This window comes from Salvelinus alpinus, chromosome 3 (genome assembly GCF_045679555.1).
Source record: "Salvelinus alpinus chromosome 3, SLU_Salpinus.1, whole genome shotgun sequence".
NCBI classification, from domain to species: Eukaryota; Metazoa; Chordata; class Actinopteri; order Salmoniformes; family Salmonidae; genus Salvelinus; species Salvelinus alpinus.
Genome location: NC_092088.1, coordinates 84698161 through 84725541, shown reverse-complemented (window position 1 = coordinate 84725541; position 27381 = coordinate 84698161). Strand labels below are relative to the sequence as shown.

At 41.3% G+C, this 27381-nt stretch overlaps 2 protein-coding genes across 23 annotated transcripts in view; one reads left to right on the top strand and one right to left on the bottom strand.

Moving 5' to 3' along the window:
• Positions 1 to 27381, top strand: part of LOC139571467 (neurexin-1a-like) — an 865000-nt gene that overhangs the window by 625613 nt on the left and 212006 nt on the right. The gene's annotated exons all lie outside the window — the stretch shown is intronic.
• Positions 24963 to 26305, bottom strand: LOC139569767 (uncharacterized). Its single transcript, XM_071391139.1, has one exon. The coding sequence runs from the start codon at positions 26197 to 26199 to the stop codon at positions 25111 to 25113; it is 1089 nt and encodes a 362-aa protein (XP_071247240.1). The 5' UTR covers positions 26200 to 26305; the 3' UTR covers positions 24963 to 25110.

Sequence of the window (27381 nt, the reverse complement as noted above, 5' to 3'; positions counted from 1 at the left end):
ACTATCTGTTAGAGAGGATAGACACCCTTCATTACTGTATGTTAGAGAGGAGAGAGACACCCTTCATTACTGTCTGTTAGAGAGGAGAGAAACCCTTCATTACTGTATGTTAGAGAGGAGAGAGACACCCTTCATTACTGTATGTTAGAGAGGAGAGACACCCTTCATTACTGTATGTTAGAGAGGAGAGACACCCTTCATTACTGTCTGTTAGAGAGGAGAGACACCCTTCATTACTGTCTGTTAGAGAGGAGAGACTCCCTTCATTACTGTCTGTTAGAGAGGAGAGACACCCTTCATTACTGTATGTTAGAGAGGAGAGACACCCTTCATTACTGTATGTTAGAGAGGAGAGACACCCTTCAAACCATAACCAGTTCCCTGTGTGAAACCATAACCAGTTCCGTGTGTGAAACCGTGACCAGTTCCCTGTGTGAAACCATAACCAGTTCCCTGTGTGAAGCCGTGACCAGTTCCTATGTGAAACCATAACCAGTTCCCTGTGTGAAACCATAACCAGTTCTCTGCGTGAAGTCGTGACCAGTTCCCTGTGTGAAACGATAACCAGTTCCCTGTGTGAAGCCGTGATCAGTTCCCTGTGTGAAACCATAACCAGTTCCCTGTGTGAAGCCGTGACCAGTTCCCTGTGTGAAACCATAACCAGTTCCGTGTGTTAAACCATAACCAGTTCCCTGTGTGAAACCATAACCAGTTCCTTGTGTGAAACCGTGACCAGTTCCCTGTATGAAGCCATGATCAGTTACATGTGTGAAACCATAAACAGTTCCCTGTGTGAAGCCGTGATCAGTTCCCTGTGTGAAACCTTAACCAGTTCCCTGTGTGAAACCGTGACCACTTCCCTGTGTGAAACTGTGACCAGTTCCCTGTGTGAAACCGTTACCAGTTCCCTGTGTGAAACCATAACCGGTTCCCTGTGTGAAGCCGTGATCAGTTCCCTGTGTGAAACCATAACCAGTTCCCTGTGTGAAGCCGTGACCAGTTCCCTGTGTGAAACCATTACCAGTTCCCTGTGTGAAGCCGTGACCAGTTCCCTGTGTGAAACCATAACCAGTTCTCTGTGTGAAACCATAACCAGTTTCCTGTGGGAAACCATAACCAGTTCCCTGTGTAAAACCATGACCAGTTCCCTGTGTGAAACCATAACCAGTTCCCTGTGTGAAACCATAACCAGTTCCCTGTGTGAAACCATAACCAGTTCCCTGTGTGAAGCCGTGACCAGTTCTCTGTGTGAAACCATAACCAGTTCCCTGTGTGAAACCGTGACCAGTTCCCTGTGTGAAACCATAACCAGTTCCCTGTGTGAAACCATAACCAGTTCCCTGTGTGAAACCATAACCAGTTCCCTGTGTGAAGCCGTGACCAGTTCTCTGTGTGAAACCATAACCAGTTCCCTGTGTGAAACCGTGACCAGTTCCCTGTGTGAAACCATAACCAGTTCCCTGTGTGAAACCATAACCAATTCTCTTTTTGAAACCATAACCAGTTCCCTGTGTGAAACTGTGACCAATTCCCTGTGTGAAACCGTGACCAGTTCCCTGTGTGAAACCATAACCAGTTCCCTGTGTGAAACCATAACCAGTTCCCTGTGTGAAACCATAACCAGTTCCCTGTGTGAAACCATAACCAGTTCCCTGTGTGAAACCGTGACCAGTTCCCTGTGTGAAGCCGTGACCAGTTCCCTGTGTGAAACCATAACCAGTTCCCTGTGTGAAACCATGATCAGTTCCCTGTGTGAAACCATAACCAGTTCCCTGTGTGAAACTATGACCAGTTCCCTGTGTGAAGCCGTGATCAGTTCCCTGTGTGAAACCATAACCAGTTCCCTGTGTGAAGCCGTGATCAGTTCCCTGTGTGAAACCATGACCAGTTCCCTGTGTGAAACCATAACCAGTTCTCTTTGTGAAACCATAACCAGTTCCCTGTGTGAAACCGTGACCAATTCCCTGTGTGAAACCATAACCAGTTCCCTGTGTGAAGCCGTGACCAGTTCCCTGTGTGAAGCCGTGACCAGTTCCCTGTGTGAAGCCGTGACCAGTTCTCTGTGTGAAACCATAACCAGTTCCCTGTGTGAAACCGTGACCAGTTCCCTGTGTGAAACCATAACCAGTTCCCTGTGTGAAACCATAACCAATTCTCTTTTTGAAACCATAACCAGTTCCCTGTGTGAAACTGTGACCAATTCCCTGTGTGAAACCGTGACCAGTTCCCTGTGTGAAACCATAACCAGTTCCCTGTGTGAAACCATAACCAGTTCCCTGTGTGAAACCATAACCAGTTCCCTGTGTGAAACCATAACCAGTTCCCTGTGTGAAACCGTGACCAGTTCCCTGTGTGAAGCCGTGACCAGTTCCCTGTGTGAAACCATAACCAGTTCCCTGTGTGAAACCATGATCAGTTCCCTGTGTGAAACCATAACCAGTTCCCTGTGTGAAACTATGACCAGTTCCCTGTGTGAAGCCGTGATCAGTTCCCTGTGTGAAACCATAACCAGTTCCCTGTGTGAAGCCGTGATCAGTTCCCTGTGTGAAACCATGACCAGTTCCCTGTGTGAAACCATAACCAGTTCTCTTTGTGAAACCATAACCAGTTCCCTGTGTGAAACCGTGACCAATTCCCTGTGTGAAACCATAACCAGTTCCCTGTGTGAAGCCGTGACCAGTTCCCTGTGTGAAGCCGTGACCAGTTCCCTGTGTGAAGCCGTGACCAGTTCCTTGTGTGAAGCCACCCACACTATATTCTCACGGAAATCGTTCTTCTGAGAACAGGTGCTGTAGGAGGTGTTAATCACTGTCGTCTCTACTCGTCAACGACACAGGGTGCTTCCCTATTCCCTATTCCTATTCCCTGTTCAGTCTAAAGTAGTTTGCTAAATAGGAAATAGGACGCTGCTTGAAAGTTAGCCCAGGTGTTGATTGGTGCTAGAAGATTGAATCGAGAGTCCTTGTGGCCATGTGCTAGGGAGAAGTGAGAACATTTTAGTGTACTGTTTTTTCAGGTACTCGTCACCACTAATTCCCAGGTGTTTTTGATCTTACTAAGCCAAACCCTTCAAAGCAGTTATCATACAGTAGTTATCTGTTACACTTCTTTACATCATATATGTTCCCTCTGTTTCTCTTGGCAGGGAGGGAGGGAATGAGCAGCACACAGAAAAAGAGAGTTAGAAAGAGATAGAGAGTGGCAGTGAGAATGGATGCACAGAGAAAGAGAAAAATTTGGGCCAGTGAGAGATATGAGTGAGAGAGAGGCTAAGGGAAAGAGAGAGAGAGGAGGCAGAAAGAGAGGCAGAGAGAGGGGCATTGTTACTAATACATGGAGCTAATAGGGAATAATGTTTGGGAGCTCGTAATAAAAGGACAAACATACATTGAAAAGTCTATGAACATTCCTCAAAACCTCCTTGATTGATGGTGTCAATTTAAAGCTTGGGAGCCTCCCAGTTCTTATGAAAAGTATTAGAAACAAGAAATGAGCACTCTTATTATTCTCTCCGCCTCTCTGTACCTCCATCCTTCTCCGGTAATTGCTAAGAGAAACCTTGTCTGCTCGGGTTCAATCAGCGCTACTGTAGATGCTTATTCAGGTATACATGGACAACAGAAAATGTAACTACCAGACCACCAGTGGTATTAGAGCCTCAAACGATGTCCTCTGGAAGCCATAGTGCCAGAAGTCCTGCTGGAACAGTGCCTCAGTGACCTGGAGAGTGGTAAGGAGAACAGAGAGAGGGGTAAAATGTCAGGATTTGGAGAATCTTTCCACAACAACCATAACAGTGGTGAGACCATCAGATGGGGGAAGATCAGTAACAAAATCTATGGACAGATGGGACCAATGTAGCTGAGGCACGGGAAGGGGAATGAGTTTCCCTGCTGGAGCGTGCCAGGGAGATTTGGTTTGGGCACATACGGAACATGAGTTACAATAGCGGACAACATCCTGGGCCAAGGTGGGCCACCAGTACTTTGCGGAGATAGATTGAATGGTGTGGGTGAGACCAGGATGTCTAGCGGCAAGGGATGTATGCGCCCAGGTCAACAGCCGATCCCTTACCTCCGTTGGGACGTTGAGGCTAGGTAGCAGGCGTGGGTTAGCTCTCCACAGCCTTACGGATGTCCACGTCTACATCCCAAAGCACGGGGTCAATGATTCGGAAGGGCGGAATGATGAACGCACTCAAGACTGAAACTTCTCGCGAATCGTGGAGACTAGACAGGGCATCGGCTTTGATTTTCTTTGAACTTGGGGTGAAGTTGAATCTAGAGAAGAACAGGGCCCAGCTTGCTTGGCGTGTGTTCATCCGCCTTGCTGTCCATATGTACTCCAGGTTCCAAAAGTCAGTGAGGACAAGAAATGGGTCCTTGGTCCCATCCAGCCAGTGTCTCCACTCCTCTAATGCCAACTTCACTGCCAGGAGCTCCTGGTTGCTGATGTGATAGTTCATCTATGCAGGAGACAGTTTCTTCGAGTTGTATGCACATGGATACAATTTCTGTGAGTTACCTTGGCGTTGGGACAGGACGGCTTCTGAGGCGTCCACCTCCACCACGAAGGGCAGCATAGGATCTGGGTGTTTCAGTAACGGGGCGGAGGGGAAATGCCCCTTCAGAAGGTGGAAGGCCTCATCGGTTGCAGGACTCCACACCAATTTACGGGGACCGGCCTTGAGAGAGGTGAGAGGAGAGGCGATAGAGCTGAAGTTTTTAATGATGCAGCGGTAGAAGTTGGCAAACCCCAAAAAACGTTGTCTCTTTAAGGTGGTTGGGACTGGCCATGACCTGACTGCCTCAACCTTCCTTTCATCTGGAGCACTGGCTCATTCCATCCGCTGGAGGCTGCTACGGTCCAGAAGGTGAGGGTGTACTCCGCAGTGGTCTGCGCACCGTGCCGGAGTTGGAATAGTCGCTCACTTCCCTCTCTGCCCTCTGGTGGATGGTCAAAGATCGCCCTGAACAGAGCCATGAACCTCTCGTAGGAACCCATCTCTTCCTCTCCTCTCTCCCAGACTGCTGTAGCCCACTCTAACACCCACCCGGTCAGCAGGGAAATGGCCGTGACAACCTTGGAAATCTCGGTGGAGGGGGCTCCTGTTTGAAGGGCGAAATAGAGGGAGCACTGGAGTAGGAAGCCACAACATTTGGATGGATTCCCGTGATACTTGTCTGGGAGGGACAGTCGGGCATGACTGACCTGGGCGGTCTGCTGGGTAGGCTGGGGGCTGGCTCGCTGGTACGACTGAGGCCCTCCACTAGTTAGAGGTGAATCCTCTCGGGTGGTGTCAAGGTGGTGGAGGACGCGGAGGACCTCATTCATAGCCGTACCCAGTTGTGCCAGCTGATCGTGATGTGGCGGAGTAGTTGTCCCTGTTCGCCGACCGTCTGGGAGAATGCTTAATCATCTGCTACTTCCATATGGAGATCCAGTATTCTGTAACGTATGTGCTTCAGCCACCGACGGTTGGGAAGCAGGTGCAGAAGGTAAGTTTAATGATAAGGGTAGAATAAACAAAAACAGGAGAAGCGTAATTAACATGACAAAAACCAATGCAGCCAGAACACTGAGGCTACTGAGGGCTAAATAAAGGGAGAGTAAATAAGGTGAGGATGGGGTCCAGGTGTGCGTAACAATGGGTAACATGTGTGCATAATGGTGGGGAGCAGGTGTGCGTAATGATGATTGCCAGGGCCGGTGGTTAGTAGACCGGCGACGTCACGCGGAGGAGCGGAAGTAGCCATGACAACCACTGGATAACTGCCAAATGTTTGCATACTCATTCAGCTGCAGTGTACTGTATGTATGATTTTGTTGCTGTTATGTTGCAATTTTTTGGGGGGGGGAATAGCAATACAACAGCTTATGTTGATAAATGAATTGATAAATGAACAAATTAAAGATAGCACTTATTAACCTGTCTGACTCTGGGGTTCCGCTAGCGGAACTCCTCCCACATTCCACTGAAAAGCCAGAGCGCGAAATTCAAAAGATATTTTTTATAAATATTTAACTTTCACACATTAACAAGTCCAATACAGCAAATTAAAGATACACATCTTGTGAATCCAGCCAACGTGTCCGATTGTTAAAATGTTTTACAGCGAAAACACCACGTATATTTATGTTAGCTCACCACCAAATACAAAAAAAGACAGACATTTTTCACAGCACAGGTAGCATGCACAAAACCAACATAACTAACCAAGATCCAACCAAACTAACCTAGAAACAACTTCATCAGATGACAGTCCTATAACATGTTACACAATAAATCTATGTTTTGTTCGAAAAATTTGCATATTTGAGGTATAAATCAGTTTTACATTTCAGCCACCATCACAGCTACCGTCAAAAATAGCACCGAAGCAGCCAGAGTAATTATAGAGACCAACGTGAATTACCTAAATACTCATCATAAAACATTTCTGACAAATTGATGGTGTACAGCAAATTAAAGACAAACATCTTGTGAATCCAGCCAATATTTCCAATTTTTTAAGTGTTTTACAGCAAAAACACAATATAGCATTATATTAGCTTACTACAATAGCCTACCACACTACCGCATTCATTCATCAAGGCACGTTAGCGATAGCAATAGGCACGTTAGCGCTTGCGAATAAACCAGCAAAAGATATTAAATTTCACTAACCTTCATAAACCTTCCTCAGATGACAGTCCTATAACATCAGGTTATACATACACTTATGTTTTGTTCGAAAATGTGCATATTTAGAGCTGAAATCAGTGGTTATACAATGTGCTAACGTAGCATCTTTTTCCCAGAATGTGCGGATATTTCTATTAGACTCTCACCTATTCTGACCAAATAGCTATTCATAAACATTACAAAAAAATACATGTTGTATAGGAAACGATAGATCCATTAGTTCTTAATGCAATCGCAGTGTTAGAATTCTAAAAATATCTTCATTACGACATAAGACTTAGTTATGGTAAGGGAATGCCCAAAACCTGAGCGCAAAGCTACTAGTACACAGTTTGACAGATATATGTAATAGCATCACAAAATGGTTCCTACTTTTGGTGATCTTCCATCAGAATGTTGTACAAGGGGTCCTTTGTCCAGAACCGTCTTTGTTTGGTATTAGAACGTTCTTTTTCCCTCTTGAATTAGCAAGCACACTGGCCAAGTGGCGCGAAGCTATCCTTCCTGAACATATGCAGACAAAGCAACACGCCTAACGTCCCGAAAAAAAATCAATAATCTAATAAAACTATATTAAAAAAACATACTTTACGATGATATTGTGACATGTATCAAATAAAATCAAAGCCGGAGATAGTATTCGCCTATAACGACAGTTTTTCAGAAGGCAATAACAGGTCCCTCCATGCGCCTTGCAGAAAACAGAAAATGGAGGACACGTCGTTCCAAGAGGTTTCTTTCCATCTCAGACCGAGATAATCAACTCATTTCTTCTCTCACTTCCTCTTGACATCTAGGGGAAGGTGTATGACGTGCACGTATAGTCATACGTATCATGCCCATTTATAGGCAGGTCCTTGAACAGAACATCGATTTCAGACTTTCCACTTCCTGGTCAGAAAGTGTGCTGCCAAATGAGTTCTGTTTTACCCACAGACAAAATTCAAACGGTTTTAGAAACTAGAGTGTTTTCTATCCAATAGTAATAATAACATGCATATTGTACGAGCAAGAATTGAGTACGAGGCCATTTAAATTGGGCACGATTTTCCCCCAAAGTGAAAACAGCGCCCTCTGTCCTCATCAGGTTAATGGACTTTATGGACTTTATGGACTTGTCCTTACCAGTTTGAGACGGGAGACATGAAAGTATGGACAGACCCTCATGGACCTGGGAAGCTGGAGACAGTAGGTGACCGGGTTGATGCGACTCAGGATCTTGAATGGTCCAAAGTAGCGAGTCGCGAGCTTCCGCGAGTCCACCTTTAATTAAGGGAAGATCACGGTTGGACAGCCACAGCCATTGACTTAGTCGGAGGATCCGAAGAGGTCGTAATTGTCGGTTTTCCTGATGCTGGTGTTGGGCAGTAGAGCGGAGCAAGGACGATCACACTCTGATCCAGGTGCGGCCACATCGTCGAATGAACGCCTCGGCTGATGGCACCTCCGCTTCAGCCTCTTGTTTAGGAAACAAGGGTGGGGAGTGCGAACCTGAACAGACACTCAAACGTCGACAGTCCAGTGGACGAGTTCGGCAGTATGCCTGAGTGGAGACAAAGCAGCGGAGGAATTTCTCCAGCTCTTGGTTGGCCCCCTCAGTTTGCCATTTCGACTGAGGGTGGAACCGCAAGGAGAGACTCACCGATGCCCCCAACAGGGAACAGAAGGCCTTCCAATACCATACGACAAACTGGGGCCCACGATCTGAGACAATGTCCTGGGGAAGTCCGTGTAGTCGAAAGACATGGATACTCATCAGATCAGCGGTCTCCTTTGCTGAAGGCAACTTGGGTAAGGCAATGAAATGGGCTGCCTTGGAGAACCGATGGACGGCCACCAGGATAGTGGTAAGCCCTTGAGATGCAGGTAACCCTGTGGTGCCAGGAGGAACCATAACACGGAGTTCAGTCTGTGCCTGCATCCCAAATTGCACCCTACTCCCTGTAGAGTGCACTACATTTGAATTGATCAATTAACAATAGTTCTGCACTATCAATGGGATAGGGTGCCATTTGGAACTTAGCCTTCAAGTCTTGATGTGGTCAATTGGAGTGTGATCGTGCTGTGTCACAGTGAATGTAATATATAATTATACTATAAAATATATAAAGCATGATAACTCTGTCAGCACAGCATCAGTATACTGTATCACTTCTAGCCGAAGGACAGACAAGACAGGCATTGAATTACATGAAAGGAAGATACAGGACATTGAAGCCACTACAGTGTGTGTGTGTGTGCTTGTGTGCGGCTGTGTATGGACATTCAAGCCACTGCAGCACAACAACAAGGACGGCAGGTTTTGATTTCATCAGACGGGTGGGTGGAGGGTGGCCGGTAGTGGATGGTGGGTGATGGATGGTAGGTGAGGAATGGTGGATGTTGGGTGGTGGGTGGTGGATAGGGGGTGGTATGTGGTGAGTGGTGTAGTCTTGTCACAAAGTGACAGTGTTTTTTTTTTATTTTATTTTTTTTTATTTTTTTTTATTTTTTTGGGGGGTGGATCAGCTTAATATTGCGGAAAGAATGTTGTTTCCAATGTAATTGTCTGCATCATTTCCAATCCCCCATATTTTTTTGGGTAAATATATCCATTCACGTATGCATACATATACACATATATACATACACATACCTACATAGACATACATACTTTTTTTTAAAGAGTATACCTTTATTATTATTCCCTGCAAACCCTACCACCGATCCCCCAATTGGAGTAAACTGATAAACATTTCTGTTTTTACCTTCAATTTATACATCTTATACACATTTACAGACACAGTCTACTTTATAATAGTTCTCTCTTGTTTGTTCTTAGTCCTTCCTCTATTTCTGTTGTCCATCCAGTTTGATTTCCACTTGTAACTGTGCTATTTCACAATAGCTCCGCACCTATACACATTTCACAGATCCCGTATGCCCTACATTGTTTATCTTGTTATTAGTCCCACCCTTCAGCTCCACTCAACCTTTCCCATCTATCTTCCAACATCATCCATTTCGGATTTTTATTTGCCATATATTTTTCAGCTGTGCTGTGATGCTTCACAAAAGATTTGAATCTTCCTATTCTCATAGCTTCCACGGATTGTAAATTTAAAAATAAACATTTTTGCTAAAATAATTATTATATTATTGATTGATTGACTATGGCTTTTCAAATCCCCCAGTATTGCTATCTGTAGCGTTAGTTCTACGCAAATGTTGCAATTCTTCAACCATTCCTGGACCTGTGACCAAAAACGAGCTACATGCGGACAATACCAAAATAAATGGTCTAATGACTCTGCCTCCTCACAGCAGAATCTACAGAGCTGAGAAGATTGTATCCCCCATATATATAACATTCTATTAGTTGCAAGAATTTTGTACAATAATTTAAATTGAAAAATTCGAAGTTTTGAATCCGGCGTTGTTTTGCGTATCAATTCATAAACCATGTGCCATGGAATGGGTACATCGAAAATCTCTTCCCAACTATTTTGCAATTTATATGGCACAGCTGTAAGTTTTTTGGTCCTTAAATGAAATTGGTATATGTTTTTATTTATCACACTTTTCTTTAACCATTTATGTTCTTTAATATAAGGCCGACATACAAGTTCCTTACTTTTATCCCCTTCCACCTGCCTCTTCCATTTTTGTGGTAATGCTGCAATTAATTGGTTGTAATTTTGGGTAGAGCAGACATTTCCATATGTCTGTGTTAGCTGCATGTGTGACATAACTCCACCAGTCCTATTTATGATATCATTCACAAAAATTATACCTTTTTTAAACATTTCTTCGATAAATACATTTTTTTAATCAATTACTATATTTGAATTTAACCACAAGATTTGTTGTACTATTTGTTCCGTACTTTCAGGTGGATTAAACTGAAATTGCAACCAACTTTCTAAGGCTTGTTTAAAAAATAAAGATATTTGGGAGATTATTTCCTTTTCAAGCAACCGAAAGTGAGCAGGTGTAATCTGAATAAAGGGAAAAAGGCCCTTCTTGAACATAGGATGAGACATTCGTACCAATCTACTAGAGAACCAGTTTGGATTTAAGTATAACTTTTGTATGACTGATGCCTTTAGTGAGAGGTCTAATGCTTTAATATTTAATAATTTCTGCCCTCCGAATTCATATTCGTTATATAAATAGGCCCTTTTAATTTTATCTGGCTTGCCGTTCCAAATAAAATGGAATATTTTTTGTTCATATAATTTAAAAAGCAGGTCACTAGGTGTAGGCAAAACCATAAGCAAATAGGTAAACTGTGATATGATTAAAGAGTTAATCAGGGTGATTTTCCCACAAATAGACAGGTATTTTCCTTTCCATGGTAGCAAGATCTTATCTATTTTTGCTAACTTTCTATAAAAATTTATTGGAGTGAGATCATTTCTTTCTTTTGGGATTTGTATACCGAGTATGTCCACATCACCGTCAGACCATTTAATTGGTAAACTACATGGCAATGTAAAATGTGTATTTTTTAGTGATCCAATACGTAATATGGTACATTTATCATAATTTGGTTTTAATCCAGAGAGGATAGCAAATGTATCTAGATCCTCTAAGAGGCCGTGGAGAGATTGTAGTTGTGGTTTTAAAAGAAAACATGAATCATCAGCGTACAATGACACCTTAGTTTTTAGGCCCTGGATTTCTAATCCCTTAATATTAATGTTTGATCTAATTTTAACAGCTAACATTTCGATGGCAATAATAAATAGATATGCCGATAGTGGACAACCTTTTTTTACTCCTCTAGATAGTTTAAAACTTTCTGAGATGTAGCCATTATTTACTATTTTACACCTAGGGTTACTATACATAATTTTTACCCATTTTATAAGAGATTCCCCAAAATTGAAATATTCTAGGCATTTATATATAAACTCCAGTCGTACTTTATCAAAAGCCTTTTCAAAATCAGCTATGAAAACCAGGCCTGGTGTCCCCGATATTTCATAGTGTTCTATTGTTTCCAGTACTTGCCTTATATTATCTCCAATGTATCGTCCATGTAAAAAACCTGTCTGATTAGGATGAATAATATCTGACAATACTTTTTTTATTCTATGCGCCAAGCATTTTGCTAGGATTTTTGCATCACAACACTGAAGTGTAAGAGGTCTCCAATTTTTTAAATGGACTGGATCTTTATATATACCACTTGGGTCCTGTTTCAGTAATAATGATATCACACCTTCTTGTTGCGTGTCTGATAATCTATCATTTATATAGGAGTGGTTAAAACAAGCTAATAGTGGTCCTTTGAGTATATAAAAAAAATGTTTGTATACTTCCACTGGTATGCCATCCAGTCCTGGAGTTTTCCCATCCTTAAAGGCCCCAATTGCATCAAATAGTTCCTCCTCTGTAATTAGGCCTTCACATGAGTCTTTCTGTACAGATGTTAAATTTACATTATTATTAGGGAAAAAATCCATACAATTAGTTTCAGTTAGTGGAGATGGAGGAGCCTGAAACGAAAATATATTCTTAAAGTACTTTACTTCCTCTTTCAAAATATCATTTGGTGAATCATGCGTGACTCCATCATTTGTAACAAGTTTTAATACGTTTTTTTTGGTAGCATTTCTATATTGAAGATTGAAAAATAATTTGGTGCATTTTTCCCCATATTCCATCCAGTTAGCTTTATTTTTGTAATATATTACACTGGATCTTTCTTGAATAAGTTCCTCCATTTCTTTTTGTTTTTCCTCTAACTTATTCTGTGCCTCTATGGTACCGTTTTTATTGTTATCTAACTGTACTGTTAGTCCTTCAATTTCCTTTGTTAATATGGACTCTTTTGATCGAAATTGCTTTTGTTTTATAGATGAGTACTGAATTGCATGGCCTCTAAAGGCACACTTAAAAGTGTCCCATACAATATGGGGATCTGCTGTACCTATGTTATGTCTAAAAAAGTCAGTTATAAATTCTTCTGTCCTAGTTCTAAACAATTTATCATCTAGTAGGCTTTGATTAAATTTCCAATATCCTCGCCCACGTGGAAATTCTGTAAGAGTAATATATATGCCAATTATGTGATGGTCCGACCGCATTCTGTCCCCTATCAAACACTTTTTAACTTTTGGTGCCAGAGAGAATGATATAAGAAAGTAGTCAAGGCGACTAGCTTGATTAAGCCTCCGCCATGTATATCTCACTAGGTCAGGGTATTTAAGTCTCCATATATCCACTAATTCCAATATATCCATGACATTCCTGATTTCCTTAAGTGCCTGAGGGTGATAGTTTGTAGTGTGATTTCCTTTCCGGTCCATAGAGGTATTTAAGACCGTATTAAAATCTCCCACTATAATAATAGAGTCTAGTGTTGCTTGTAGAGTTGATACATTCTTATATATATTGTCAAAGAAGCTTGGATCATCATTATTCGGACCGTATAGGTTAATAAGCCATATATGTTTATTGTCCAATAACATATTTAAAATAATCCATCTACCTTGAGGATCTGTTTGGACAAGTTGCACATTTGGATCAAAGTTATTATTAATTAAAACCATCACCCCTTTTGAATTTCTTTGCCCATGGGAGAAATATATTTCGCCCCCCCAGTTCTTTTTCCACAAAACTTCATCTAAAACTGTTGAATGGGTTTCCTGTAAACAGTAGATATTATAATCCTTCTCTTTTAGCCAGGTAAATACTGATCGTCTTTTCTTATTATCTACTAAGCCATTACAATTGTAACTGGCTATACTTATTTCACCACTTACCATAATGAGACACACCTTTCAATTATTTTTATCAAAATATATGTTTGTAAACGTCCTATTAAAAAGTAACATAATGATTGAGTGTCTATATAGTTGTACCATGACATTTGCATCTCCACTAAGCAAACCTCCAATTGGTCCCCACTATTCCACCCGCCAAAAGCCCCCATCTCGAGTTGGGTTGTCATCCCAATGCCCGGCAGACCACCCCCGACCCCCCGCATCGCACAGCCCCGGACCGACTGGGATCCATCCTTCGAAAAGTGCACACAGCACCATCCACCGAACCGAAGCAGATCCATTGCCAAATGCATTTCCATCGCCCTCACCTCGATTTTTATTCCATATTGCTGTGAATCATCCTCTATAGTCCCTAACATCTTTTACTTCTTCCTTCGCAACAGTTGTGGGATACACACATACACCCACACACATTCAGCCCTTACCCCCACACAACCATAAGCTCACCCTCTCAACAATTGCACCATCCCAGAGCCCAACTCAAGATGGGTCATGATTTACAAATGTACTTGCAGTTGCAGCTGCATGAGAAGGCCTGCAAGACCGCGCAAAAAATGAGCATAAATGTAGAGATTTATTTACCATTGTCACATCCTAGATGATGGAGGTCAAATGTACACCTTCTTCCTGAAACACCCACAATACGGTCATCCATTTTGACCATGTTCCCAAGCCTCTCCATGCAGTCCGATTGGTTTCGTGCCACCAGGGCCACAATAATATACCCCCTCTCTGAATGTCCGAGTGTGACCCCCTCCCCATGGGTTACTGCAGCTAGTGTTGCCAGCACTGCCACTGCCTGGGTGGGGGCACCCCACCGGAATCCCCACCGGCTAGGTACAAGGTCATCAAGGTTCTCATTAGCAGCTTTGAGAATGTCCTTGTTTATTATGCTCTCCCTTTAGGGGGCTTTGGCTTTGCAGGACCAACCCTGCCAAGCAGGCTCAGAATCTTGAGGGGGCAGTGCTGCTCTTGGTCCCTGACCTCATTTTGGCTGCATACAGACCGCATACAGCATGCACATAAAACAGTTAGGGACTTCTCCTTAGTATCTGGGCTATTCATGTGGGTGTCTAGGGTATAGGGCCATGGACCGTACCATTAAAATAGGATAATAAATAATTAGATATAATTTATTTTAAAAATGTAGTTCCCCATGATAGGACAATAAATAAATAAGACGTGTAATTCATTATAAAAGTATATCCATCATCTGAACAACATTGAAAGCCCTCTCATACCCGGCCCACAGCAATACACTGGCTCTGGGATATGCAACTTCATTACAATTTCATTACTCACTCACTCAACTTTTCAAACATAACAAATAAAAATAAACACACACCACACAGTGACAGTGTTTGTCACTTTCATATCATATGTTCTATATGTTTCCTGTGATATGCCCACTCTGGGTAAATGTGGAATAGGGATATACGGGTGGCTAGACTACAGCCCAAGTCCTATCTGAAGTTGAACCTAAAAGAACAAGATAGAAAATGCTGTCACAGTGAAAGGATTATTAAATCCCAATCTGTTAGGATGAATAGAGACCAATATGTTAGGATGAATAGAGACCAGTCTGTTAGGGTGACTAGAGACCAATATGTTAGGGTGACTAGAGACCAATCTGTTAGGATGACAAGAGACCAATATGTTAGGATGACTAGAGATCATTGTAGTATGATGACTAGATACCAATCTGTTAGGATGACTAGAGACCAATCTGTTAGGGTGACTAGAGACCAATATGTTAGGGTGACTAGAGACCAATCTGTTAGGATGACTAGAGACCAATCTGTTAGGATGACTAGAGATCATTGTAGTATGATGACTAGATACCAATCTGTTAGGATGAATAGAGACCAATATGTTAGGATGAATAGAGACCAATCTGTTAGGGTGACTAGAGACCAATCTGTTAGGATGACTAGAGATCAATCAGTTAGGATGACTAGAGATCATTGTATTAGGATGACTAAAGACCAATCTGTTAGGATGACTAGAGACCAATCTGTTAGGATGAATAGAGATAATTTTAGTATGATGACTAGAGACCAATCTGTTAGGATGACTAGAGACAAATATGTTAGGATGACTAGAGATCATTTTAGTATGATGACTAGAGACCAATCTGTTAGGATGACTAGAGACAAATATGTTAGGATGACTAGAGACCAATCTGTTAGGATGACTAGAGATCATTGTAGTAGGATGACTAGAGACCAATCTGTTAGGATGAATAGAGACCAATATGTTAGGATGACTAGAGACCAATCTGTTAGGATGACTAGAGACCAATCTGTTAGGATGACTAGAGACCAATCTGTTAGGATGACTAGAGACCAATCTGTTAGAATGACTAGAGATCATTGTAGTAGGATGACTAGAGACCAATCTGTTAGGATGACTAGAGACCAATCTGTTAGGATGACTAGAGATCATTGTAGTAGGATGACTAGAGACCAATCTGTTAGGATGACTAGAGACCAATCTGTTAGGATGACTAGAGATCATTGTAGTAGGATGACTAGAGACCAATCTGTTAGGATGACTAGAGACCAATATGTTAGGATGACTAGAGATCATTGTAGTAGGATGACTAGAGACCAATCTGTTAGGATGACTAGAGACCAATCTGTTAGGATGACTAGAGATCATTGTAGTAGGATGACTAGAGACCAATATGTTAGGATGACTAGAGACCAATCTGTTAGGATGAATAGAGACCAATATGTTAGGATGAATAGACACCAATATGTTAGGATGAATAGAGACCAATCTGTTAGGATGACTAGAGACCAATATGTTAGGATGAATAGAGATCAATATGTTAGGATGACTAGAGACCAATATGTTAGGATGACTAGAGACCAATATGTTAGGATGACTAGAGACCAATCTGTTAGGATGAATAGAGACCAATATGTTAGGATGACTAGAGACCAATATGTTAGGATGAATAGAGACCAATCTGTTAGGATGACTAGAGACCAATATGTTAGGATGACTAGAGATCATTGTAGTAGGATGACTAGAGACCAATCTGTTAGGATGACTAGAGACCAATCTGTTAGGATGAATAGAGACCAATCTGTTAGGATGACTAGAGACCAATATGTTAGGATGACTAGAGATCATTGTAGTAGGATGAATAGAGACCAATATGTTAGGATGAATAGAGACCAATCTGTTAGGATGACTAGAGACCAATATGTTAGGATGACTAGAGATCATTGTAGTAGGATGAATAGAGACCAATATGTTAGGATGACTAGAGATCATTGTAGTAGGATGAATAGAGACCAATATGTTAGGATGAATAGAGACCAATCTGTTAGGATGAATAGAGACCAATATGTTAAGATGAATAGAGACCAATATGTTAGGATGACTAGAGACCAATATGTTAGGATGACGAGAGATCAATCTGTTAGGATGAATAGAGACCAATCTGTTAGGATGAATAGAGACCAATCTGTTAGGATGACTAGAGACCAATATGTTAGGATGAATAGAGACCAATCTGTTAGGGTGACTAGAGACCAATCTGTTAGGATGAATAGAGACCAATCTGTTAGGATGAATAGAGACCAATCTGTTAGGATGACTAGAGACCAATCTGTTAGGATGACTAGAGACCAATATGTTAGGGTGACTAGAGACCAATCTGTTAGGATGACTAGAGACCAATCTGTTAGGATGACTAGAGACCAATCTGTTAGGGTGACTAGAGACCAATCTGTTAGGATGACTAGAGACCAATCTGTTAGGATGACTAGAGACCAATATGTTAGGATGAATAGAGACCAATATGTTAGGATGACTAGAGACCAATCTGTTAGGATGACTAGAGACCAAATAGAACAAGCTAAAGGAGCCTGCAGTGTTAGGCGATGAGAAGGGGATGTGTTGCCGTGTGTCTGTCTGTGTGTGTGTCTCATTATCACCTAGAACAGCCAGCATGACACACACACACACACACACACACACACACACACACACACACACACACACACACACACACACACACACACACACACACACACACACACACACACACACACACACACACACCACCCGCCATTCAGTATCAAGGCCTCTACCACCCCATAGTGATTGATACAGCAATGTAATTCTTGTTATCTTCACCAGAAGCAGTTGTCACAAACACCTCCATCCACTGAAAAGGAAATTGTATATGTTATCTCAAACAGGTGACTGTACCTGTGTTGTAACTGTCCCTGTCTGTGGCAGTTTCTAAATACGTGATAATAGCAAGCTGGATAATAAATATAACATAATATATGCCATTCACCAACATACATTACTTATGGGTGGTCACAGGAATTGAACCTACTTTCCTGGCATTGCAATGTCATGCTCTACCAACTGAGTTAGAGAGGACCATGTTCTACCAACTGAGTTACAGAGGACCATGTTCTACCAACTGAGTTACAGAGGACCATGTTCTACTAACTGAGTTACAGAGGACCATGTTCTACCAACTGAGTTACAGAGGACCATGTTCTACCAACTGAGTTACAGAGGACCATGTTCTACCAACTGAGTTACAGAGGACCATGTTCTACTAACTGAGTTACAGAGGACCATGTTCTACCAACTGAGTTACAGAGGACCATGTTCTACTATCTGAGTTACAGAGGACCATGTTCTACTAACTGAGTTACAGAGGACCATGTTCTACCAACTGAGTTACAGAGGACCATGTTCTACTAACTCAGTTACAGAGGACCATGTTCTACTAACTGAGTTACAAAGGACCATGTTCTACCAACTGAGTTACATAGGAACATGTTCTACTAACTGAGTTACAGAGGACCATGTTCTACCAACTGAGTTACAGAGGACCATGTTCTACTAACTGAGTTACAGAGGACCATGTTCTACTAACTGAGTTACAGAGGACCATGTTCTACCAACTGAGTTACAGAGGACCATGTTCTACTAACTGAGTTACAGAGGACCATGTTCTACTAACTGAGTTACAGAGGACCATGTTCTACTATCTGAGTTACAGAGGACCATGTTCTACTAACTGAGTTACAGAGGACCATGTTCTACTAACTGAGTTACAGAGGACCATGTTCTACTAACTGAGTTACAGAGGACCATGTTCTACCAACTGAGTTACAGAGGACCATGTTCTACTAACTGAGTTACAGAGGACCATGTTCTACCAACTGAGTTACAGAGAACCATGTTCTACTATCTGAGTTACAGAGAACCATGTTCTACTAACTGAGTTACAGAGGACCATGTTCTACTAACTGAGTTACAGAGGACCATGTTCTACCAACTGAGTTACAGAGAACCATGTTCTACCAACTGAGTTACAGAGAACCATGTTCTACTAACTGAGTTACAGAGGACCATGTTCTACTAACTAAAATACAGAGGACCATGTTCTACCAACTGAGTTACAGAGGACCATGTTCTACCAACTGAGTTACAGAGAACCATGTTCTACTAACTGAGTTACAGCGGACCATGTTCTACCAACTGAGTTACAGAGGACCATGTTCTACTAACTGAGTTACAGAGGACCATGTTCTACCAACTGAGTTACAGAGAACCATGTTCTACTATCTGAGTTACAGAGGACCATGTTCTACTAACTAAAATACAGAGGACCATGTTCTACCAACTGAGTTACAGAGGACCATGTTCTACTAACTGAGTTACAGAGAACCATGTTCTACTAACTGAGTTACAGAGGACCATGTTCTACTATCTGAGTTACAGAGGACCATGTTCTACCAACTGAGTTACAGAGGACCATGTTCTACCAACTGAGTTACAGAGGACCATGTTCTACCAACTGAGTTACAGAGGACCATGTTCTACCAACTGAGTTACAGAGGACCATGTTCTACTAACTGAGTTACAGAGAACCATGTTCTACTAACTGAGTTACAGAGGACCATGTTCTACTATCTGAGTTACAGAGGACCATGTTCTACCAACTGAGTTACAGAGGACCATGTTCTACCAACTGAGTTACAGAGAACCATGTTCTACTAACTGAGTTACAGAGGACCATGTTCTACTAACTAAAATACAGAGGACCATGTTCTACCAACTGAGTTACAGAGGACCATGTTCTACCAACTGAGTTACAGAGAACCATGTTCTACTAACTGAGTTACAGCGGACCATGTTCTACCAACTGAGTTACAGAGGACCATGTTCTACTAACTGAGTTACAGAGGACCATGTTCTACCAACTGAGTTACAGAGAACCATGTTCTACTATCTGAGTTACAGAGGACCATGTTCTACTAACTAAAATACAGAGGACCATGTTCTACCAACTGAGTTACAGAGGACCATGTTCTACTAACTGAGTTACAGAGAACCATGTTCTACTAACTGAGTTACAGAGGACCATGTTCTACTATCTGAGTTACAGAGGACCATGTTCTACCAACTGAGTTACAGAGGACCATGTTCTACCAACTGAGTTACAGAGGACCATGTTCTACCAACTGAGTTACAGAGGACCATGTTCTACCAACTGAGTTACAGAGGACCATGTTCTACCAACTGAGTTACAGAGGACCATGTTCTACCAACTGAGTTACAGAGGACCATGTTCTACCAACTGAGTTACAGAGGACCATGTTCTACCAACTGAGTTACAGAGGACCATGTTCTACCAACTGAGTTACAGAGGACCATGTTCTACTAACTGAGTTACAGAGGACCATGTTCTACCAACTGAGTTACAGAGGACCATGTTCTACCAACTGAGTTACAGAGGACCATGTTCTACCAACTGAGTTACAGAGGACCATGTTCTACCAACTGAGTTACAGAGGACCATGTCCTACTAACTAAAATACAGAGGACCATGTTCTACCAACTGAGTTACAGAGGACCATGTTCTACCAACTGAGTTACAGAGGACCATGTTCTACCAACTGAGTTACAGAGGACCATGTTCTACCAACTGAGTTACAGAGGACCATGTCCTACTAACTAAAATACAGAGGACCATGTTCTACCAACTGAGTTACAGAGGACCATGTCCTACTAACTAAAATACAGAGAACCATGTTCTACCAACTGAGTTACAGAGAACCATGTTCTATTAACTGAGTTACAAAGGACCATGTTCTACCAACTGAGTTACAGAGGACCATGTTCTACCAACTGAGTTACAGAGGACCATGTTCTACCAACTGAGTTACAGAGGACCATGTTCTACTAACTCAGTTACAGAGGACCATGTTCTACTAACTGAGTTACAAAGGACCATGTTCTACCAACTGAGTTACAGAGGACCATGTTCTACTATCTGAGTTACAGAGGACCATGTTCTACTATCTGAGTTACAGAGGACCATGTTCTACCAACTGAGTTACAGAGGACCATGTTCTACCAACTGAGTTACAGAGGACCATGTTCTACTAACTGAGTTACAGAGGACCATGTTCTACTAACTGAGTTACAGAGGACCATGTTCTACTAACTGAGTTACAAAGGACAATGTTCTACTAACTGAGTTACAGAGGAACATGTTCTACTAACTGAGTTACAGAGGACCATGTTCTACCAACTGAGTTACAGAGGACCATGTTCTACCAACTGAGTTACAGAGGACCATGTTCTACCAACTGAGTTACAGAGGACCATGTTCTATTAACTGAGTTACAAAGGACAATGTTCTACTAACTGAGTTACAGAGGACCATGTTCTACTAACTGAGTTACAGAGGACCATGTTCTACCAACTGAGTTACAGAGGAACATGTTCTACTAACTGAGTTACAAAGGACAATTTTCTACCAACTGAGTTACAGAGGACCATGTTCTACTAACTGAGTTAGAGAGGACCATGTTCTACTAACTGAGTCACAGAGGACCATGTTCTACTAACTGAGTTACAAAGGACAATGTTCTACTAACTGAGTTACAGAGAACCATGTTCTACTAACTGAGTTACAGAGGACCATGTTCTACTAACTGAGTTACAGAGGACCATGTTCTACTAACTGAGTTACAAAGGACAATGTTCTACTAACTGAGTTACAGAGAACCATGTTCTACTAACTGAGTTACAGAGGACCATGTTCTACTAACTGAGTTACAGAGGACCATGTTCTACTAACTGAGTTACAGAGAACCATGTTCTACTACCTGAGTTACAGAGGACCATGTTCTACCAACTGAGTTACAGAGGACCATGTTCTACTAACTGAGTTACAGAGGACCATGTTCTACCAACTGAGTTACAAAGGACAATGTTCTACTAACTGAGTTACAGAGAACCATGTTCTACTACCTGAGTTACATAGGACCATGTTCTACTAACTGAGTTACAGAGGACCATGTTCTACTAACTGAGTTACAGAGGACCATGTTCTACTAACTGAGTTACAAAGGAAAATGTTCTACTAACTGAGTTACAGAGAACCATGTTCTACTACCTGAGTTACATAGGACCATGTTCTACTAACTGAGTTACAGAGGACCATGTTCTACTAACCGAGTTACAGAGGACCATGTTCTACTAACTGAATTACAGAGGACCATGTTCTATTAACTGAGTTACAGAGGACCATGTTCTACCAACTGAGTTACAGAGGACCATGTTCTACTAACTGAGTTACAGAGGACCATGTTCTACTAACTGAGTTACAGAGGACCATGTTCTACCAACTGAGTTACAGAGGACCATGTTCTACTAACTGAGTTACAGAGGACCATGTTCTACCAACTGAGTTACAGAGGACCATGTTCTACTGACTGAGTTACAGAGGACCATGTTCTACTAACTGAGTTACAGAGGACCATGTTCTACCAACTGAGTTACAGAGGACCATGTTCTACTAACTGAGTTACAGAGGACCATGTTCTACTAACTTTGTTACAGAGGACCATGTTCTACTAACTGAATTACAAAGGACCATGTTCTACTAACTGAGTTACAGAGGACCATGTTCTACTAACTGAGTTACAGAGGACCATGTTCTACCAACTGAGTTACAGAGGACCATGTTCTACTAACTGAGTTACAGAGGACCATGTTCTGCTAACTTTGTTACAGAGGACCATGTTCTACTAACTGAATTACAAAGGACCATGTTCTACTAACTGAGTTACAGAGGACCATGTTCTACCAACTGAGTTACAGAGGACCATGTTCTACTAACTGAGTTACAGAGGACCATGTTCTACTAACTGAATTACAGAGGACCATGTTCTACTAACTGAATTACAGAGGACCATGTTCTACTAACTGAGTTACAGAGGACCATGTTCTACTAACTGAGTTACAGAGGACCATGTTCTACTAACTGAATTACAAAGGACCATGTTCTACTAACTGAGTTACAGAGGACCATGTTCTACTAACTGAGTTACAGAGGACCATGTTCTACTAACTGAGTTACAGAGGACCATGTTCTACTAACTGAGTTACAGAGGACCATGTTCTACTAACTGAGTTACAGAGGACCATGTTCTACTAACTGAGTTACAGAGGACCATGTTCTACTAACTGAGTTACAGAGGACCATGTTCTACTAACCGAGTTACAGAGGACCATGTTCTACTAACTGAGTTACAGAGGACCATGTTCTACTAACTGAGTTACAGAGGACCATGTTCTACTAACTGAATTACAGTGGACCATGTTCTACTAACCGAGTTACAGAGGACCATGTTCTACTAACTGAATTACAGAGGACCATGTTCTACTAACTGACCTACAGTGGACCATGTTCTACTAACTGAACTACAGAGGACCATGTTCTACTAACTGAACTACAGTGGACCATGTTCTACTAACCGAGTTACAGAGGACCATGTTCTACTAACTGAATTACAGAGGAACATGTTCTACTAACTGAACTACAGTGGACCATGTTCTACTAACCGAGTTACAGAGGACCATGTTCTACTAACTGAATTACAGAGGACCATGTTCTACTAACTGACCTACAGAGGACCATGTTCTACTAACTGAACTACAGAGGACCATGTTCTACTAACTGAGTTACAGAGGACCATGTTCTACTAACTGAATTACAGAGGACCATGTTCTACTAACTGAATTACAGAGGACCATGTTCTACTAACTGAATTACAGAGGACCATGTTCTACTAACTGAGTTACAGAGGACCATGTTCTACTAACTGAATTACAGAGGACCATGTTCTACTAACTGAGTTACAGAGGACCATGTTCTACTAACTGAATTACAGAGGACCATGTTCTACTAACTGACCTACAGAGGACCATGTTCTACTAACTGAACTACAGTGGACCATGTTCTACTAACCGAGTTACAGAGGACCATGTTCTACTAACTGAATTACAAAGGACCATGTTCTACTACTGAGTTACAGAAGTCCACTAAGATGTACTGTTTATTCATTACTGTTGATTACATAACATCAGTCCTCTGTCTGTGTGTCAGTGTGTGCTAGTGTGTGTGTGTCAGTGTGTGCTAGTGTGTGTGTGTCAGTTTGTGCTAGTGTGTGTGTGTCAGTGTGTGCTAGTGTGTGTGTGTCAGAGATAAAGTCGGCTCCACCAGACAGACAGTATGTCCACCACCACGAGAGGAGAGGGGAGAGTGACCCGAAACCAAAATTGATTTACAGTATTTGAGTGAGAAGTGAACGTTATTTCAGATATCTATTGACCTCCCTTGATGAAATTAATCACACAAGGGACAGAGAAAGAAATATAAAGAGAAAATGTGTGAGAGACATTGAATAAAGGTAAAGAAAAACAGAAAATGTTATTCTTCCGAAACACGGCGGCTTGTCCAGTTTTAAATATATCCAGCTCTCTCTCTCTCTCTCTCTCTGTCTCTGTCTCTGTCTCTGTCTCTGTCTCTGTCTCTGTCTCTGTCTCTGTCTCTCTCTCTCTCTCTCTCTCTCTCTCTCTCTCTCTCTCTCTCTCTCTCTCTCTCTCTCTCTCTCTCTCTCTCTCTCTCTCTCAATTCAATTCAATTCAATTCAATTTGCTTTATTGGCATGACGTAACAATGTACATATTGCCAAAGCTTGTTTACAATGTAAAAATGAGAATCAAAATTGTCAACGGGACAACAGTAACAACAATAACCAAGGGTCAAAATAACCATACATTCAACAATAACAATAAACATACAGTAAAGGACATGTGCAGGTTGATTGGTTTGTCAGACACTGTCCCTCAACTTATGGCAGGCAGCAATGTAGTGAGTTCTCTCTCTCTCTCTCTCTCTCTCTCTCTCTCTCTCTCTCTCTCTCTCTCTCTCTCTCATATTCAAATTCAAATTCAAGCTGCTTTATTGGCATGAAAAACATTGTGTCAATATTGCCAAAGCAACAATGTATACAATATACATTGTAATACAATTAAAACAATGACAAATAATAATATAGAATGGCAGTAAATAATAATACAAAATTAAATATAAAAATAGTAACAATAAAATGGTAACAGTCAATAGTCGAATGTTATGTATGGTGTAATGCACCACTACCACCACCACCATCATTAAACTGCTATCATTACCATTACCACCCATACCATTACTATTTGGAATGATAAACAACAATAATAATACTAATAACAATAACAGTAAAAACAATAACAGTCATAATAAGTAAGTTACTGCTTACTATGCAGATGTTATTTTTCAGTGTCCCTCAGGCTATGGCAGGCAAATACATATTTGGCTGTAAGAGGAGCCATTGCTCCTTCGCCCATGAGTATTTTTAGTTTTTCCTCTGGGTTTAATAAGTTAAAATTTGGAATAAATGTAGTCATTTCTGTGAATAATGAATCTCTTGGTGAGGAATATTTATCACAGTAAAGGAGAAAGTGCATCTCTGTTTCTACCTCCCCTGTCGTGCAGTGACCACATACACGCTCCTCTTTGGGTAGCCATGTCTTTTTATGTCTGCCGGTTTCTATTGCCAATCGGTGGTCACTCAGCCTGTACTTGGTAAGGATCTGTCTCTGCTTCGAATCTCTGACAGAGTAGAGATATTCAGCCAATTCATATTCTCTGTTTAGGGTCAGATAGCAATTTAGTCGGCTTTGGGATTTTGTTTCGTTTTTCCAATGTTGTAAATATGAGTCCTTTGATTGGTTCATGATTTTGTTTATTGGAATTCTTTGTTTTGAAGCAGTGCTGGTGTCAGCTTGGTTGGTTAGGTCCAACACCAGCTGACTGAGAGGGCTCGTTTCTGGGCTCAGCTCTTGGGTTTGAAGTGCTTTAAATTGCAGACTCGAATTTGGGCTTGAATTTAGATGTAGCCAAAATTTTAATGATCTTTTCTGTATTTTCATTATTACTGGAAAGCGGCCCAATTCTGCCCTACATGCATTAGTTGGTGTATTTCTCTGGACTTGTAGGATTTTCCGACAGAATTCTGCATGTAGGGTTTCAATTGGATGTTTGTCCCACATTTTAAAGTCCAGTTTATTGAGTGGCCCCCAAACCTCACTTCCGTAAAGAGCTATTGGTAGGATTACACTGTCAAATATTTTGGTCCAAATTCTAATTGGGATGTTGATTTTGAATAATTTCATTTTTATTGCATACAATGCTCTGCGGGCTTTTTCTTTGAGCGCATTCACTGCCATATTAAAGTTTCCCGATGCAGATATGGTCAGACCAAGGTAGGTGTAATTTTTTGTGTGTTCAATTATGGTGTTGTTCAGGGTGAATTTATATTTGTGTTTCTGACATCTGTTTTGTTTTTGGAAAATCATGATTTTAGTTTTTGGGAAATTTACTGCCAGGGCCCAATTATGGCAATATTGCTCAAGAATATTAATGTTCTGTTGAAGACCTTCTTTGGTTGGTGATAGAAGTACCAAGTCATCAGCATATAGCAGGTATTTCACCTCTGTGTCAAATAGTGTGAGTCCTGGGGCTGGAGAATGGTCCAACATGTCTGCTAATTCATTGATATAAATGTTGAAAAGATTTGGACTCAAACTACAGCCTTGTCTCACACCTCGACATTGTGAAAAGAATTCTGTTCTTTGGTTTTTGATTTTTATTGCACACTTGTTTTCTGTGTACATACATTTTATTAAGTCATACACCTTACCACCAAGCCCACTTTGTAGAATTTTGTAGAATAGCCCTTCGTGCCAAATAGAATCAAATGCTTTTTTAAAGTCAATAAAGCAAGCAAAGATTTTGCCCTCTTTTTTTTGGTGGACGTGTTTATTAATTAGTGTGTGTAAGGTGTATATATGGTCAGTAGTGCGATGGTTAGGGAGAAAGCCAATTTGACATTTAGTTATTACATTTTTTTCTTGAAGAAAGGTTTGGATTCTTGAATTCAAAATGCTACAGAAAACCTTTCCCAAGTTACTGTTTACACAAATTCCCCTGTAATTATTGGGGTCTGATTTGTCTCCACTTTTGTGGATAGGGGAGATGAGCCCCTGGTTCCAGACATCAGGGAAGCAGCCAGAAGTTAAAACCATGTTGAACAATTTAAGCACAGCATTTTGCAACTCAGGTGTGCTGTTTTTCAGCATTTCATTTCTGATGTTGTCTAGACCACAAGCCTTCTTTGATTTAATAGATTTGAGCTTTTCATTTAGTTCTTGTTGGGTTATTGGGTAATCTAATGGATTTTGGTTATTTTTTATGACTGATTCAAGGATGTTCAATTTTTCTTTAATTTCTAATTGGTTCTGTTTTAAGTCTTTTTGTGGGATGTTTTTGTATAGATTATCAAAATAAGTTTTCCAAATTCCTACATCTTGTATGGCTAATTCTTGTGGCTTTGTTGTGCTTAAATTGTTCCACATGTCCCAGAACTGATTTTGGTCAATTGCGTTTTCAATTTCATCAAGTGTCTTGTTGGTATAATTCAGTTTCTTGCGTTTCAGTGTATGTTTATACTGTTTCAGAGTTTCAAAGTATTCATATCG

What these genes read in the sequence shown, in the direction of transcription:
- LOC139569767 (XM_071391139.1), bottom strand. Translation starts at nt 26,199, where the DNA reads ATGATTTTCCAAAAACAAAACAGATGTCAGAAACACAAATATAAATTC.